Source organism: Grampus griseus (assembly GCF_964374135.1).
Source record: "Grampus griseus genome assembly, chromosome: 3".
Lineage (NCBI taxonomy): Eukaryota > Metazoa > Chordata > Mammalia > Artiodactyla > Delphinidae > Grampus > Grampus griseus.
Window position 1 is genome coordinate 122440495 of NC_139019.1, and position 18372 is coordinate 122458866.

At 44.2% G+C, this 18372-nt stretch overlaps 1 protein-coding gene across 5 annotated transcripts in view; it reads right to left on the bottom strand.

Annotated features, from left to right (window-relative positions):
• Positions 1–15534: 15534 nt before the first annotated feature.
• The window catches only part of PPP2R2B (protein phosphatase 2 regulatory subunit Bbeta), a gene marked incomplete at its 5' end in the record, with an annotated part of 454413 nt that continues 451575 nt past the window's right edge, over positions 15535–18372 (bottom strand). For all 5 annotated transcript variants that reach the window (XM_082651306.1, XM_082651307.1, XM_082651305.1 and 2 more), the window contains one exon: positions 15535–16144. In XM_082651306.1, coding sequence (XP_082507432.1) covers positions 15865–16144 — 280 coding nt within the window. In that variant the 3' untranslated portion in view covers positions 15535–15864. The remainder of the gene's footprint in view (positions 16145–18372) is intronic.

The following is an 18372-nucleotide window of genomic DNA, read 5'->3' on the forward strand; positions in this document are numbered from 1 at the left end:
TTAGTGTTGTTGAGCATATTTTCATGTGCCTACTGGCCATTTGTATGTCTAGAATCTTTCAACTTAAGAATGTTGAAATGAGTAGGGAAGAAAAGGTCTTCACTAGGAGGTCTTCATTAGGAGTACAGAATTCATCAGTTAGTTTGGCCATTTGGTATTTATGGAATATCTTTGGGCACTCAGTGTTTGGTGATGAGGACGTTGACGCAAAATGGGCACTTTTCAATGGAGAGATAGATAAGCAAATTTATAATTCCATATTGTGAGGTTAAGTACTGTGATAGGAGTTGGGGTAGACAGAATTCTGGGATAGCTCTTATGATTCTGAACTCCTTGGTGTACAACCGTCCCCTTCCCCCTGATATAATCCTCTCATTTTGACTGTAGGTGGAGCCTGTGAATATGATGGGATAGCACTCCTGAGACTGGGTTACTCATCAGCTGACTTTGAGTTAATCCAAAGAGAAATTATCCTGGGTGGGCCTGACCTAATCGGGCGAGCCCTTAAAAGGGACTGGGTCTTCCTGAGGTCAGAAGAGATTCACAGTGTAAGAGACGCCCTCCTGCTGGCCTGGAAGATACAGCTTCCATGAGTTCCACAGTTGCAAGAAAATGAGTTCTGCCAGCACCCATGTAATTAATGGACGAGGACCCAAGCCCCAGCTCTGGCACCTTGGAGGCCCTGAGCAGAAGGCCCAGCTAACCCATGCCCAGACTCCTGACCTAGAGAAACTGTGAGATAATACATTTGTGTTTTTTAAAGGCACTAAGTTGGTGGTAATTTGTGTTGTGGAATAGACAACTAATACAGAGGTATCACTTATAGCCTAGTACCCACGTCACCTGGGAACCAGTTAGAGATCCAGATTCTCAGGCCCCACCCCAGACCCGCTGAATCAGAACCTCTGAGGATGGGCCCAGCAGTGTGTGTGTTAATGAGCCCTCAGAGTGACCTTGATGCACATTCATGTTTGAGAACCACTGCTCTACACAGTTCATAGATAGCTGTAGAATTACTAGGAATCCTTTTTTAACGAATAGATGGTATCTCTGTTGATTTGAGAAGAAGAAATGCATCTGAGCAAGTTTTCAGGGAGGCGGTAGTGGTATTCCCACCATGTGGGTTAAGAATTTGGGAAGGATAGGATATTCCTAGCAATAGCTAATTAAATTTTAAAGAAAAAAAAGTATCCAGGTTCTTGGCTCATTTGCAATCTGAATTCAAAAGCCCCTCTTTCTATGAATGTAAAACAAATCAAGTTAATCATGCAATTGTTTTCTCTGCTGTAGATTAAGGACATTACATTCATCAGTGACACTTTACATTTTCAGGACTATTAATTTTATCACTTCCTGGGTTAGAGGAGAAACTTGCTCTTTCGAAGCCTTTGCTGACCTCATTCATGCAAACAGCATTTGTTGAACCTTCTAAGAGAAAATGTACTTGGTAAAGAAACAAGAAATGTAGAATGATTTCCAGTTTTTTTTCTGCAGGCAGTTTAAAGTATATGGGTTTGAAATGGAATAAAGGCTCATAAATGAGAAGTTAGAAATGGAGACCACACATCTAAAAATTTATAGCTCTTTTGGCCAATTTCTTTCTCTCTTACAAGCATACACTAAGAGAACATTTACAAAGCTCATTAATATTACTTGGGATCAGCCCCTAGAATTCATGACCTAACGTGGGGATAAAGAGGTTTCATTTCACATACTGACTTTGATTGATTGAGAGAGACTGCTTAGGTCCTGTTTTGAGGGAGAAAACATGTCTGTCTTAATCGACCTGGGCTGCTGTAACAAAACACCATAGACCTGGTGGCTTAAATAATAGGAATTTATTTCTCATCGTTCTGGGGACTGGAAGTCTGAGATCAAGGTGCCAGCAGGGTCGGTATCTGGTGAAAACCCTCTCCTAAGTTTGCAGATGGCTGTCTTCTCACTGCGTTGTCACATGTCCTTTCCTCAGTGTGTGCAGGTGGAGAGAAAGGGAGGAAGCAATCTCTGTGATGTTTCTTCTTATAAAGACGCTAATCCCATGATGAGGACCCCACACTCATGACCTCAACTAACCCTTATTGCCTCCCAAAGGCCCCATCTCCGAATACCATTAACTGGGAGGTTAGGGCTTCAACATATGAATTTGGAGGTGGGGGATACAATTCAGTTCACAGCCACGTGTGAGGCCCTAACTGGGTTTAGTGAGAGAAAAAGCTGTGTTCCATTGGTGATGTCTGTGATGGGCACAGAAATGAGGGAGGTTACATCACAGCTGTTAGGTAATTGTCATTCCTATCCAGATTTCATTCATTTATTCAGATGGAGTAATTCCATTTATAAGACGGAAAACCAGCTCAAACTGTTTTAAGCAAAAAAGGAATTTATTACCTTATGTAACTGAATAGCCTGGGCTAAGAACTTTGGCCCATTTTGATATTGGGCTCCAATGATACAAGACTGGGTTTCTTTTTTCTGGCACTGTTGACAGTGATCATGATGATAAAGGTGATAGCAGCTAACACACACAGCACTTCAGTGTGCCAGGCATTTTTGTAAGCACTTTATACTTACTAATTCATTTAATGCTCATAATGAGTCTAGGAGGTAGGTGGTATTATTATTTCCATTTACAGATGAGACAAGTGAGGCATAGAGAGATGAAGTAACTTGTTTAGGACTGAGCGAATAACAGAGCCAGGATTTGAGTCTATGTGCTATTTCTAGAACCCATGCATTAAATCAGGGTTGGCAAACTCTGGCCTACAGGCCAAATTCCACCTCCACCCATTTTTGTAAATAAAGCTTTATTGGAACACAGCCACCGTCATTTATTTATGTATTATAAATAGATGTTTTCACGCTACAATGACAGAGCTGAGTAGTTACAACACAGACTGTACAGCTTGTGAAGCCTAAAATATTTCTGTCTGGCCCTTTATAGGGAGAGTTGACTGACTCCTGCTCTAAACCCCGCCTCTGCTCTATTGGATTTTACCATTCTCAGGCTTCATATGGTGGCAAGACGGTTGCACCTTTCCTGTTCCTGAAATCCCTTTCTGTTCATATTCATCAAGAAAGAACATGTTCAATTCTCTCATTGCTCAAACGAAGCCCTAGAATTGAGCCTTGCTGGCCCTGACTGGCCTGACTTAGGTCATCTATTATGAACAGTGGCCAGGGCTCATTGGCTTGGCTCAGGTCCCATGCTCCATCCTTGGAGCTAGGAGTGAGGTCAGCTTCATTCAAGGTATGTGGCCAGTTGTTGGGAGAGTGTGGTCTACCCTAAGAGATATCTAGGGATTTTGTTGTAAGAAAGAGGGCAGAATTCTGGGTAGTGAAAACAAATGTTGGCCCCATTAATAATGGTCTGTTCAGTACATTTTCCTATTTAATGAGGTAAATGAAAATATTGGATGGAAATATTCCAGTAATGTACCAAGATATTTTGGGAAGGTAATGTCTCCACCCCCTAGTTTCTTGATCATATGCTTAATCCCCACAAGAAACTGGACACTAACAGTGGCTATTCTTTCTTGGGACAGTTAAGAAAACAATCATTGAAGATAGAAGGATGAGGAAGAATTCTGAAAGGAAAGGAGAGAATTTGAATTTACACCCAACTCCCAGGTTGAGCACTGGTTCTCTTTCAGCTATAGCTGCTGTAGCCTCTGTAACTTTCCTTTTCTCTGTTGTGAATTTCACACTTCTTGCCTTGTCCAGCAGCAAACACAGAATTAGCTTGATATTTTCTTGATGACTCACAGTCATCATTATAAACATGCTGTCCTGTGTTGTGATTCACTGGTGCCCTCCAGGGCTCTTGACAGGTAGTCGGGGCTGTTTTCCCCGACATAAAACAGTCTCATACTGTTCGAGTGTTTGAGTCCCTCTCTAGCATTAAAAAAAAATCTTTTATAATGTGAAATATAACACAGAGAAAATTGAATAGCTCAAATGGAAAACTTAGTGAACAATTATAAATGGAAAACCTTTGAAACGGTCAATTGGTTTTGTGTCCACTTCTCAGAATTCTTCTGAATGCCTCCTCCTAGTGACACCTTCTTCTTTTGCCCAAAGATAATCATTGTCCTTAATTATATAATAACCGCTTGTTTTGCTTTATGGTTTTACCACCTAAATATTCATCCTAAACATTATAGTTCAGTTTTGCCTGTTTGTGAATTTTTTAAATTGCTTTGAATTTTATGTAATTGTATTCACGAAGCACATATTTTTTGTTTGGTTTCTTTTACTCAACCTCATATTTGTAAAATACATCCATGTTGTTGTCCAAAGTTGCAGTTCCTTCATTTTATATCGAATTCCATTTTGTGAGAGGAACATACTGTTTCGTTCTATTGGTGGTCGTTTGTGTTCTTGTCTAATTTTAGCATTTACAAATAGTGCTGTTGCTGTGAATTTGCCTCTTGGTGTACATGTGCATACATTTTCTGGGTATATCCTTAGAAGTGGAATGTGTTGCTGGGTCATAGGGACTGAATATCTTCAATGTTATTAGATAGTGCCACATTGTTTTTCTTTCTTTTTTGAAAAAATTAATTAATTTTTTATCTTTGGCTGCATTTGGTTTTCGCTGCTGGGTGTGGGCTTTCTCTAGTTGCAGTGAGCGGGGGCTTCTCTTCATGGCAGTGCGCGGGCTTCTCATTGCGGTGGCTTCTCTTGTTGCAGAGTATGGGCTCTAGGCGTGCAGGCCTCAGTAGTTGCAGCGTGCGGGCTTCAGTAGTTGTGGCTCGTGGGCTCTAGAGTGCAGGCTCAGTAGTTGTGGTGCATGGGCTTAGTTGCTCCGCGGCATGTGAGATCTTCCCAGCCCAGGGCTCGAACCTGTGTCCCCTGCCTTGGCAGGTGGATTCTTAACCACTGTGCCACCAGGGAAGTCCCCACGTTGATTTTCAAAGTGATGGATTTATAACCTCACCAGCAGTGTATGAGTGTTCCAGTTGTGCCAAAGCTTTGCCAACACTTGTTAGTGTCAGCCCCTCTATTTGCATTCATTCTGTGGCTGTACAGTACTATTTACATTTCTCTGATTCCTAAGTAGAACACGTTTCTTATGTTCATTGATTTTCTGGATATCTTATGTGAATTGCCTTCAAGTCCATTACCCACTTTTTTACTGGATTTCTGTTTGTTTGTTTTTTAATATAGATTTATAGGAGCTGCATTTTTCAATGAGGGAACTCTACTCCCTTATCTCCATGATATCCTTTGCCCCCAGTTCTTTTCGTGTCTCCGATGCTTCCTTCTCTATTGCTTTGGGTGGCCACCCCCTCTGTCTATTCCTTAACATACTGCTCCGCAGGGCCTACTCCTCACTTAAACAGTCTCACTGTACTTTCTCCCTGTGTCATCCTCTCTAGAAAGGCCAGGACACACTAGTGACTAACTCTCCATCTTGTCAATGACATCTTGGTCATAGATCTTTTTATCTTGATACTTGCTGGGATTCTCCCTTCACCTGGCTGCCCCACTAGCTCCTCACTCACTCTGTCCCAAATTAGACTCATCTTTCTCTTCTCCTCCCGCTAAACCCTACTCTCCCATTCCTTTAGTCTCCAACTCTGTTCATTGCTTATCATCTTAGGTATCCACCTGGGCATCTTTATGAACTTCTCTCTTTGCTCTCATCAAGTCATTCTCTAAGTTATATTGATCTTACCTCCTCCGTTTTTTCCTCCATCCCCAGTTCAGGCTCTCATCATCACTTTCCTGGACCACTTCAACCGTTTCCTGTTTTCAATCTTGTCTACTTCAAATATGTCATTTACACAGTTACCAGAGGGATCTTTGGAAATGTAATTCCAACTATGTCAATTCTCTCCTTAAAAATCTTCCAGTGGGCTTCCCTGGTGGCTCAGTGGTTGAAGGTCCACCTGCCGATGCAGGGGACACGGGTTTGTGTCCCAGTCTGGGAGGATCCCACATGCCGCGGAGTGGCTGGGCCCGTGAGTCAAGGCCGCTGGGCCTGCGTGTCCGGAGCCTGTGCTCTGTGACGGGAGAGGCCGCAACAGTGAGAAGCCCACGTACCGCAAAAAAATAAAAATAAAATCTTCCAGTGATACTCCATTGGCTGCTGAGGGACGTCTAAGCTCTCTAAATGGCCCTCTGCAATCTGGGCCCTGTTCACTCATAAGCACTCCAGCCAGTCCTAGCCAAGAGTCTTTCCTTTCAGCAAAATCAACCTGCTGGTAGTACTCAGAGACAGATGGGGCTTCTCAACCATGTGCCTTTGCTCATGTTCATGGTCACCTGGCTGCCCTGCCCTCCTTTAGGATTGAACTCCATTTCGTCTCCTCTAGAAAATCAGATTCTTTAACTCTGTACACCCCTAATAACTTACACACATCTCTGCCATTACCTTAGCCATGTTATATTAAAGTCACCTGTTGGAATTTCATTTCCTATTGGACTATATTCCTTGAGGACAGGAATTGTGCCGTGATTATCTACGTAGCTTACTCTGCAGCACATGATCAGGTATGAATTATTGTTTGGTAAAGAGATCTGTAGGAAGGCAAATAATTGATAGCTTTTCATCTTGTAGGTAGGTAATATGTAATGTGATGAATAAAGGCAGTGGGTCCACCTCTGTGAACCTGTGCCAATGTGGACACCAGTGAGCCTGGGTGTGAGGCAGTCCTCTGAGCACACCACTGAGGAAATTGTCTTTGGTACCACAGGCACAAATGCTGAATGCTCTGGAGTAGGAATTAAAATATCTTATCAAGACCTTCGATCTAGGTTTGAGTCCACCCATTGCTTTTAGACACATGGAAACATGAAAAACAACCATGAAGTAAGGCTGATCTCAGAGATTCAAAAGACCTGGTTTCAGTGTTGGTCTTGGAGTGACTCTGTGTAACCTTGGGCGGTTTGCACAACTTCTCTGGTTGTGAAAGTGCTTCAGTAAATTGAAATGTCTCCACAAACAATAATGTTCAATTATTGCTTATCACCAGGACAGTTATTCCACCCAAAGTGAACAATATCATGAGCAGGTGAAAAAGGAAGTTCTTACAATGTAAAATTTATTATCCACTAAGACAATGGGGTTTTCATTTGTAAATGGATCTCCAGTCCTGGTATAAAATACCATAAAACAAATTTATAGCCTTTGTCTCCAGGTTGTGTCATTAATCAGCTGGGAAACATCCTCCATTCCTAAAGGAAGGATCACAAATTCGTAGATGATGCTGTGAGAGGGGGGTCTGTTAGAGGGGCGTTGCGGCTGTGTGTGTGTGATGTTATGTTAAGAAGAATCCATCGTGTGTTTAGTGCTGGAGGAGAGGGAAGAGCTGTAATCACCGCTCTTGCAGGAACCTCCCCAATGTCCCTCTTGGGACATCATCTGACACCAGTGGAGTTACTTAACTGTTCCTGTGCTGGTCAAAGTGAAGAGCTGCTTTGAACCACATTCCATTCCTGAAGCGGTATTCTTTCTGTACTTTGGAAAGTCAGCTTTTGAACTGAGAGTTCTTGTTCCATGATAGACACCTTATAAGCTTCTATGATGTTTGTCACATCTTCATTGAATATACCCATCTTTTGAGTTTCAGGTGATTCTGTCGAGAACCATTTCAAATATAACTAATTAACCTTTACAAAAAGAGTATGAAAACTAAGAGCGGTATCCTTCATCTTGTCAGAGAGGAAATGAGGGGCTGAAAGATGGAGCCTGCCATTAAATAAATGCACCTCAGAATTAAGAAAACAACCCTGGTGTCCTAGCCCCGGGCTTCTTCCTGTTATAGTTCCATCAGAGGCTAAGGAATCGTGCTGCAGAGGACTGCACAGCAGTATTGTGTCGTGGCTAGGATGTAACATGACCCGTTCCACCTTCCCCAGCTGAGAAATAGGGCTGTTTAACATGCAATTGTTTGCTGTTCTCTTTGATCAATTCGGGCTGACTGTTCATAAGGCACCTGCACTTGGAGTTGGAAATCATTGGCCTAGATGAAATATGACTTTCAATTATGCCACAGTCAGAGAAGCTGAAGTAAGAAAGCCCAACGGGGTGGGCGGGGGGAGTCAAGTTGTTTTTTTATTAGAGTGACCTGAGCATGTAGGATGAAATCCAGCATTCACACCTCACACATCCCCGCCAACCCGACCATCCTCCCCCTTCTCATTTATTGTTGTGCTTCTCAGTTGCCCACAAAACCTCCACTTCTATATTGTGGACACCCAGGCAAATGAAAATGCCAATCTTCTCCCATCCCTGTCTTGCCGCATGAGGCATGGGCTCGGCTCTGAGCAATTTCTTTGGGGAACTGGCTTGCCTTCCCCTAAGAACACCCAGGGGAAGCTTTGCCTCACCTCTTGCTTCCAAGCACGAGGGTTGAAAATAATAGCTGTCACTTCCCTTAGCCTTGTTATGGGGAATATTTAGTGTTCGAGCCGGGATGTGGGGGTAATATCTCGGATGTGATAATGTCGCTCCCTGCATCGGTGAGCATGGTATTGATTGTAAGCTGTCAACCTTTTTGCATACTGTGCGAGGTCCCAGAAGACTAACTACTGCTGGGAGGTAATGCATCAGGCAGGCACACGTGTGCTCTATTAACTAACGCTGCTCTCTGAGCTCGGTCGCTTGTTCTAAACACATCTTGGCTCACTGGCTCTCCATTTTTTCTATTTCATTCCTTGACTCCTCTGAGCAGTCCTGTGATGCCCTACACCAAGCTCCCCTTAACTCAAACTCCCAGTGGGACACTGCTCATCTTGTAAGCTTCCTGAGGGCAGAGTCTGTACCTGTCTTCCTCACTCATTTATTTGTTCATTCATTCATCCAACATTTATTGAGCACCTACTATGAGCCAGACTCTTCTCTATGCTTTGGGGATATCCAGAGGGGGAAATCAAGAATACCTTGGTCCTCATGGACGTTAGGGTGGTCAGGAAAGGCTTCTCCAAGGAGTTGACACTTGAGCTGAGTTTCTCAATATATCCCCTGTGCCAGGACCATTCATATTTGTTACATTATGGAAACCTAAAATTCCTCAGTTGAGTGGCTCATAGCCTAGCTATTGGAGAAACCCTGATGTGTGAACTTCACTAAGGCCATGCAATTTTATTTCTCATATCATGCATTACTGTCTCCTGACCTTATGTCCCTTTACTTTTCTTGGTTTGCATCCCTGCTTTTTTTTTTTTACTAGTCAGTCATACCAGATTATTATAAGTTCCTTAATTACACCATGTGCTCCTTTGCCTTCACATATACCATATTGATGCCTGGAGCACTATTTTCCTCTCTCATCCCCTGGATAACTAATTTCCTGCTTATCTCTCAGGTTTTACAGTAGTCATCAGCTGTCTGGGGAACTCGTGGTCCGGGTGAGGTACTGTTACTTTGTCTTCTCCTGGCACAGGAGATACCCATGAGGGCATGCATAAGACCGGTTTTCAGCACTAGGAGAACAAGAGCAAGAAACGTGCATCGACTCCTTATTGCTGGCTAGGAATCTTCACGGCAATTTTATGAGACAGGTGCCATTTTTATCCTTATTTCATCAGTAAGGAAACTTGAGACACAGAGGGTAATTTGTTAAGGGTCATTTAGCTTATAAGTGGTGGAGCTTCGATTTCAACCCAGGCAAGCATCCTGGGTTCTTACCCTCAATATTCTACTGCTATCATCGCCTGGGAGTTTACCTGCATCTCCCATGACACTATAAGCCCTATGAAGACAGGGACTGTCACTACTGCTTCCCCAGACCACCCTGGCACAGGGCTTGGCAGGTAGTACATGATGAATCTTTAAATGTTTATTGAGGAATGAATGAATGAATGCATGAATATCACCCAGCTGAGTGTCTGTTTTATAGAGTGCCCAGATACTGCTTTTTCTTCTGCCAGCGAGGCAGCCTCCTTCCCTCACTGCTACTCCAGCCTTCGTGGGGTTCTCTGACCTCCACAAGAATTTACTGTTTTGGCTGGGAGGATGTGTATCACTAGCCAACCACAGCAAGAATCCCAGTGCATGTGGCTGGTCCCACTTCGCTGTGTCCTCAGGGTTTCCACACAAGGATGAGTTCAGGAGAAGTGCTCTCTCTGCTCAAACCAAATGCAGCTACCAAATGATTGGGGTTGCAACTGGAAGTTGAGACAGGTGAGTAGGAGGGGCTCTGGTGGGAAACTGTCCATCCAAGAGACCAAGCTTGACTCTTCAGGAAATTGGGGGTAGGGAGTGGATTGAGAATCTGGAAACAGTCACTAAACCCCTGTTTCTGGCCCTACAGTGATCATTGTTTTGACAGCGTCTGAGGTAGGAATCAGCAGAGACAGCCGATCACCTTGGTTCTGCCACCAGCAGTTAAACCAATGGGGTGTGGAAGATCTAAATTGGGGGATGGTTAAACAGTAAGAGTAAGGTCAGGGTCAGTGGCTGGAGACCTCTGTGAGCCACTTGACTTCACTCTCTGCTTTGGTGACAGACCAAATTTGTTTTCCTGGTCAGCTGTCAGGCAATGTTTGGTCACAGAGACATGGTTTGTGAATATCCTCACTAGTGGAAAAAAATAAGACAAGGTAGCTATGCATTACCTGGAAAGAAGTACAGGATCTGCATCAGGACAGATCTAGATAAAATGTTTGGCTGTGTCACAGTGACTGTGTCACTTAACCCTTATGACTCTGTTTATCAACTATAAAGTTGGAATAATGTATTTACCTGTCAGGTGATTGTAATGATTTAAAAAAGTGCCTAGCACAACACTTGCTGCATAATAAGTGCTCATAATTATTGGTTTCCTTTTATTCTTTCTATCTATTTTACATTTAAATACAGTACTTGTATGGGGAGGTTTTAACACATATTTATTATTGGATGAATGAAAGAAAGAAGGGGTAGGCCCGTTCTGGCAAAACTGAAAATGTGTTTTTAGTAGAATTCGAGAAACACTGACTTCACGCTTCCCCGCCAAACTCACGCTTGCTTCGGTAACTCACGTGTGTTGTTCTCTCTCTTGGAAACGCGTATCATTCCTTGTGGAGGAAACTGCTTTAGCACTCAGCTCAGATGTCACTTATTCACTTATGTCACACTTATTATATGAGAAACTTTTTCTTACCAGTCCTCATTAACCATTTCCTTCTCTGTATCATTTCTGCACTTTGTACGTTGTATTGTAAGTATGTCCACCACACACATGGCTGTCATCTCCTGGAGGGCGGGGGCCAGCGGCTTACACATCTCAGGAACCCCAGCCCCGCAGCTAGGGCCTGGCTGCTTGGCTGCCTGACATATACCAGGCACTCAAATGTTTAACGATGATGAACTTACTGGCCATTACTGGAACTCGTTTTCTAATCGGTAACTTCCATCTATATCTAATGTGAGATGGGGAGAGAGGATAAGAACTTTGACCAAAATGTCTGGCTCTGGCCCTTGTGAACTGTATAAAGTTAGTCAAGTTGTATCATCTCTCTGCTTCCTTATCTGTAAAAGGGAACAATAATAGTATCTGCCTCTAGAGTTTTGGAGGTAAATGAGTTAATACGTGGGGAATTTGTTGACCCAAGCCTGGCCCATAGAAAGCACTCAAAAAATGTTAGCTACTATCATGTATTAGAAGCAGTATTTTAAGAACTCTGGCTTTAGAGTCTGAAACCTTGAGTTGGAGACCTGGTTCTACCACTTACCGGCTATGTGCTCTTGGCTATGTTGAAAACTTGAGTCTCTTTTCCCATCTGCAAAATGGGAATAACACTGGCATGTATCTCATGGGGTTAAGGGAAGGAGATATGAGAAATCACCCATATGTCCTCCGTGAATATTGTTGCTGTTGTTATCTGGTGATGCTTTAAGCTTATTGAAGCGGTTATAAGTAAATGAGTTTCTTGTGTCCCTCACAGTCATTTCATGAGTGAGGGCGGATGGCTTTCTGACCCCTTTTCAGGCAATGTGACTGATGTAGGCACTGAGCGGCTTCCCTAAGCTCCTCACTCAGCAGCAGAGCCAGGAACAGGACCCACATTTCCTGTCCCCTAGTTCCATGTTCTTTCCATTGACCAGGCAAGTCATTCCCATGGCAAGTGGCTCCTGAGACTTGACCTAGAAGTACAGGGGGAAGAGGCAAGTTAAGGTATGACAGAGGCCCAGAGTGTGCACGTTTCCCAGGGGTAAACGGGGGTTTGCTGTGTCTTGGGGGGTAGTGTTTAAAACACACCAGCCTCATCTGCACATGGCCATGATGGAAGAGGACAAATTAGGAATGGTTCCTTCATTCAGTCTGTGGACAAGAGTGTCCCCACAAAACTTTGTTACTAGGCCTACTAGGGCCTTCTTGAGCCCTGGAGGCAGCCAGCAGAGGGGCTGGAAAAAGAATGGGGCCCAGGGTGGGGGGGTAGGAGGGAAGCTTTGGGTAGTTACTCTGCAGGTTTGAAGGAAGAGAAATGGTCTCCCACGTTGTCAGCGATGAAGCGTTAGAGGGTCTAACTTTTATTATAATGGACCCTGGAGGTTCAAAAGAAATACCTTGGAGACAGCTGACTTACTTCATCGGGTCACTGAGCTAAAAGAATCGTAGCTTCATCTTTGTTCCACCTGACAATTGTTCCGCCTTCCACATGCTGGTTGCCTAATGCATGTTGATACGGTTGAGTTAATTGCAAGGTCACTGAGAGGTTGAGAGATGCTCCCCCAGCCCCAAGAGTAAAGGCAGGAGCCAGAGATTAAAGAGTTAAGAAGCATGTTGGTTCCTGTTGCCCCTTCACCTCTGGACATCCCACTGCCGCATGCTGCCTTGTGTCTTCCTTCTCTGTTTCTTCCAGCTCACCTTCGTCCTCTGGAGGTGAAAGCATGGATGTCTGCCAACGTTGAGCTTTTGAACTGCTTGTTAAAATGTCAGGAATGGACTGTTGCATTAGGATGATTTTAATCAAAGCCCGGGAAGCTGCAGCTCCCATTTCCCAGAAGTCAACAGACATCCTCCAGTATAACCTGAGGGCTGGTACCAAGCAGCAGGCCTTGTGGGGTAAATTTAAGGTAGGGCAGGATTCTGAGAGCACGACAAACCATCAAAAAGGTGGCAAGTCAGCTTTCACATAGCTTTGAGTGTCAGCTGGAAAAGGGACTGACTTCTAGGCGCCACCAACCAAGAAAATCACCAGCCCTGGGGCGGAAGGAGATGGCAAGTGTAAATACCTAGTTCTGTACCTGGCGCAGAGCAGGTCATTGGCTGAAGCATGGTGGTGGGGATTGTTGCCAAGGCCTGACCTCTAGGGCCTTCTCCTCCTGCTTGCATTTAGGAGTCTTCGATGTTTGCGCTGGTGCATCCTTTGTTCAGGGGGAAGGGGAGGATGGCGGCCCTCTGCTCTTAGCTCTGACGTCTTTTGCAAGTTCCTCCCACGCTGTAGATCTCAGACCGTACACCTATGTGGTGAGGGTATTGGATTAGTGTAGGGGCTTTGAGATGGAGGCCACAGGTAGGCTATAGGGGGGCCTGTGAACCCCTTAAAGGCATGACCAAAATTGTTCATGTATGTGCTCCGGGGAACACTCTTGACTCCAGTCTGTGAAGAACCGTTGTCCATGGCAAGTCTCTGATGGCTCCAAAGGCTTAAATGTTCTGTGACATCAGAGCTCAGTGTCCCGAAGTTTGGTAAGCATGCGCCCTGGGGTTCACAAAATGCCTGTAGGTGGTGAATGGGTACATGTTTGTTACATGAATGGTTATGTGATCATTTTAATGTTAGAACAAAACATTAAAACTGACATTTCATGAATATTCTTTGTGTGGAGGAGGCTAAGTCTTGCTTTTAGAAAAGGTGACTTAAATAAATGTGAAATGAGTAACAGTACAGAGGTGGGTCGATGCTTAAGTCTGAGGAACAATGATCTGTCCTGTCAACTGGTACAGACAGAAGGGCTGAGTGTTGGGGAAGCAGAGAAAAGGCTGTGAGGAAGTTGATGGGCAACTCAGGACAGGAACTGGCTGGTCCTTCTATCTATCTTGATACCACAGTTCTGTGTGAGTTGGACAAGTTTCTGATGCTCTCTTGGTCTCCTCTGAGAACATTGTCCCCCTCAGGCCAGGCATCCTGCCCCAAGAGTTTCCACTGGGGCTTTCATCGCAGGAAAGATAAATACGGAGAAGAAAGGCACGCTTTCATCCACATGCTTCCTCAATTTTGAGATGTACTTGTTCATATTTTAATGCTTCTGAAATTGAGCCGCATCTTACGAAATTGTTCATTTAAATAGTTATTTCCTTGCCAAAAAGCTGTTATTAAATGGATAGTAGCTTAGAATTGAAAGATGGTTCTTTCACCATTTTTCCCTCTTCCAAAACAAATTACACTTGAACGTTGGGACTTCTAATAAATATACAAAGCGAATGAAAAATTCTCTTTAAAAGGAAAATTCTCATGTCAAGCCATTTCACTAAATGCAAGTCTGGGGAAATGAGTCACGGTGACAGGAATGGAGACACTGAGCCCAGGCCCGGCTTTGAGTACCTCCCACCTCCTCCCTGAGCCTCCGTTTCAAATTTCTCTGTCTTTTGAATTCATTTAGTCTCCTTCCCAGAGATGCGTCACAGGAGACCTTCTGGAAGTTATATGTCTGAATCCTCAACGGGTGGGAAGGAGGAACCAGCCTCCCCAGTTTCAAGCAGACTCTACTTTGATGTCAAAGCTTCTTGATCGATTCCCCTATATTCCATTTTTGTAGGAGGAGAACCCTCTGGTCTGTTTTTCTAGATGGTGAGCTTAGGGTGGATTAGAAGCACTTGACTAGCCTTTACAGAGCAGCATTTTGTATTGGCCATTTTTGTTCTAGCTACAGTGGAGATTGATGGATTGTTACTTTTGGTTACAAAACCCAGGAAGAGGGGAGGGGGCTGCTTTGGAGACACTTCCTCAGGGAGCCAGGGGTGCTGCCGTGGCCTCCAACTTACTGTTGCATTGAGAATGCCAGATAATGAACAACCAGGACTCGGCCTTTAGAAGGAAGTCAATGGAATAAATAAGCTGGAAAAGGTTGAAGGGAAAAAGCCAAGGAATATGTAAGTAGAGGACTATATGGAGCCATTTAAAACAAAAAAAAGCAAGAGTAACAAAGCAGCAGATGGAATCTGGCCGCACACGGCCTTGCCAAGTTAACGCTGAGAAGCGAAGTGTTCTCTTTATGTCCCCTGAAGCATTCGCGGTGTTTCCTAGCCAAATTCTCGGGCTGTTTCTATGGCGCTTACAAGAAAAGAGTATAGCAGTGTTGGTGTGGCCCTTTTCCCTTCCCATTCTGCATCCTCTTTGCAGCCTTGTGAAATAAATCTCTGGTTCGAATGAAATTGTGAAAAAGAAAATGGAAAATGGAAAAAAAAAAAAAAGTGCCGTAGGGGCAGGAGATGCTGACTGGTTCCGATTTTTCACAAAACAAGGAGAGTTTCTCTAAAGAGAGTAGAGTAAACGGTGTTTATTTTTCGTTGAATTTTTTTTCAATCATCAAATGGAGTTGCTTAATTAAAAAAAAAAGTATCTCTTTCTTTTCTCTTTAAATACTACAGACAACCTCATTTTATCTCAGCAGACACCTAGAAACAAAACACTGGACCCACCAGAGAAAACGGGGCAATAAAAGCATCAGAAATTCAAGTCAGCTATGGAAGAATTACTGTTAGCTGGCAGCTCTCAATTCTAAACAGAAGTGTCCCAGAACCTGTTGGGTTTGACAAAATTTCTTAGAACTGGGGATTTGGGAAGGTTGGACTCCATGGACTTCTATTCCATTTGTTTCCTGCAGAGGGAAATTAGAGTCGATGCATCAAATGAACACCCAAAGAAACATTTAAAAACTTGTTTGACTAGTACTCAGTATGTGAGATTATTAAGTAATAACTTGTCCTCCTAGTTAACCTTGTCCTGGAATATATATAGGTTATTTGTAGCCGCCACTGCTATAATATTTTCTGAAGGATGCCAAGCTGTATGCAAGATCTTTTTGCTAAAGTCCAGACTGTCGACACTGATCTCGTCTTTTCTCCGCTTGCCCCCCACGCACACTTTGCGCGGTTTTAGGATAGCTCGGGGTTTGCTGTTTTCCCTCGAGGCCTCAAGGGTGACATCGCGCTTGGTGTTTCGGTCAAACATCCTGAAGAAGTTGTTGTAGGAGCCCGTCATGATGACACTGCAAGGCAGAGAGGAAAAAGGGAGTGACTGAGCGCTACGGACAAAGGCTTTCTAGAGCAAACAGCACCACACGAGAAACAAACAAGAGACCCAAAACTGCAACAGGCTTTGTAGTGTGACTGTTGAGTTGGAATCACTAAGAGCAACAAACTCTTTGGCTGGGTGAAGGATCGTGATAACCCTGCTTGTTATTTACCAATAGATTCCTTTTGGTTCTTGGGCTCCACAAATGAGTCCAGTGGTTTTAATGATCCCAGCCCACCTCCCTCACATCAGGATTCTGAGGCTGGAGGGAAGTTATGAGAGTAGGAACACTGAGAACAACCGTCCTTGTATTGTGTACATTTAAAGCACAGTTACAGTAGGAGGGATTCTGTGTTGCCCGGCCGCTAAGGCTTTCTTGCATCAGCAGTGCAGGAGGGATGCTGGCAGTACAGCACACATACCAGCATGTTTCCTCCCCCTGCTAAGAACTAGATCTAAATTCAGCCTTTTCCAAAAAATTAGATGCCATCATGGTCTCACTCGGGAAGGGAGTAAACAAAAATTCAATTCTGAAAGGATGTAGGATAAGGAAGTAAGCCTTTGAGGGGACTGACAGATGGTTCCTACCTTTCTACAAGAGTTATCCATTCTCAGGCATATCTACAATTGATTAAGAGAGCAGTGAATGCCAGAGCTTTCCAGAAGCAATGGACTGACTCTTTAATGGTGACAGTTTGGACAAGATGACAGGCTGAGGGAAAGATACCAAGTAACGTCCCACTGTGGCTGTCCCCTGGGGAGGTGGGCATGGCCTTGTTTGTGGGTGAGGCTCTGACTGGATGGTTAGGATGGAAGAACGCAGAGCGAGCTATTACAACCTCATCAGGCAGGGTGCTGAGTGCTTTACCCCAGACTTCATTTACTCTTCCTTCATCCCATGTAAGGGATTTACACAGGAGGAAAAGTGAGTGACTTGTACAGTGTCACACATCTAATAAGTAGCCAAGTCAGTTCTCCAGCCCACATCTGCCTGACTCTGGGGCACAAGCATTCAGCCACTTGGCCTCACTGCTTCCCATGCACTGACCTTTGCTTCCCTCACCATGACCCGACTTGTTTTTTTTTTTTTTTTTTGGCAGTATGCGGGCCTCTCCCGTTGCAGAACAAAGGCTCCGGACGCGCAGGCTCAGCGGCCATGGCTCACGGGCCCAGCCGCTCCGTGGCATGTGGGATCTTCCCGGACCGGGGCACGAATCCACGTCCCCTGCATCGGCAGGCGGACTCTCAACCACTGCACCACCAGGGAAGCCCGACCCGACTTGTTTTTAAACAGTAAGAGAAAGTCTTTTCTGGGAAAATAATCTCAACCTTATCTGGACCAAGAATAACATTTTCTCAGTTATGGCAAGAAATTGTAATGTGGTGGAAAGCATGTTGATTTTAGGATTCAAACTCTTCCTCTTGTCTCTACTGCTTACTAGGTCATGAGCTTGGGCAGATTCCTTGATCTGGCTGAGCCTCCGCTTCCTCAGCTGGAAAATGGGGATGGTGAAAACAATCTTGATAGGTTGTGGTCGGGATTAAAAACCATGATGTTTGTGAAAGTACCTAGTAAGTACAGTTTTTGAATCTCGGTTAAGATAGGAGGGAAACTGGAACCATAACAACCACACATATTAAAAAAAAAAAAACCCTATTCTTAATAAACAATGAATAAATGACAGTTGTAAATGAAAATAAATAAAATAATAGGGCTGGGCTAGCTTCTTTTCCCCTCGAGGGCCTTTGTTAATATGTCACCGTTGCTCTGCCCTCTGCCCTCTACCAACTGGGCACGTCCTCTGCCACGTGGTGATTCCTTCCAGGCCTAAGTGGAAGGCTGATTTTGGATCACTGACAAAAAAAAGCCCAACAAGCATCACAGAGGGAGAGCCTGCGCTCACTAAGAGCTCGACTCTCCGAGCGCTTTGCCGTGATAGAATTTCCCCGCTTCCGAGCACTACTGTTGGTACCGCCTTCATCGAGGAACAGCCCCTGGTAGCCTGTGCTCGCTTCTCCTGGAAATCAGAGGGTCATCTGTAATATTTGTCAAACCAGAAAGAAACTATGGGGAGGTAATAGGAAGTACTGTTGAAATCAAAGGCCTTAAAACAGTCATAAATCACTTTCAGGACATGTGATAAACGAGGCCAAGTAGAATTCGGTTAATGAACCACCAGGGCCTTTGGCCAGGTCTATCCT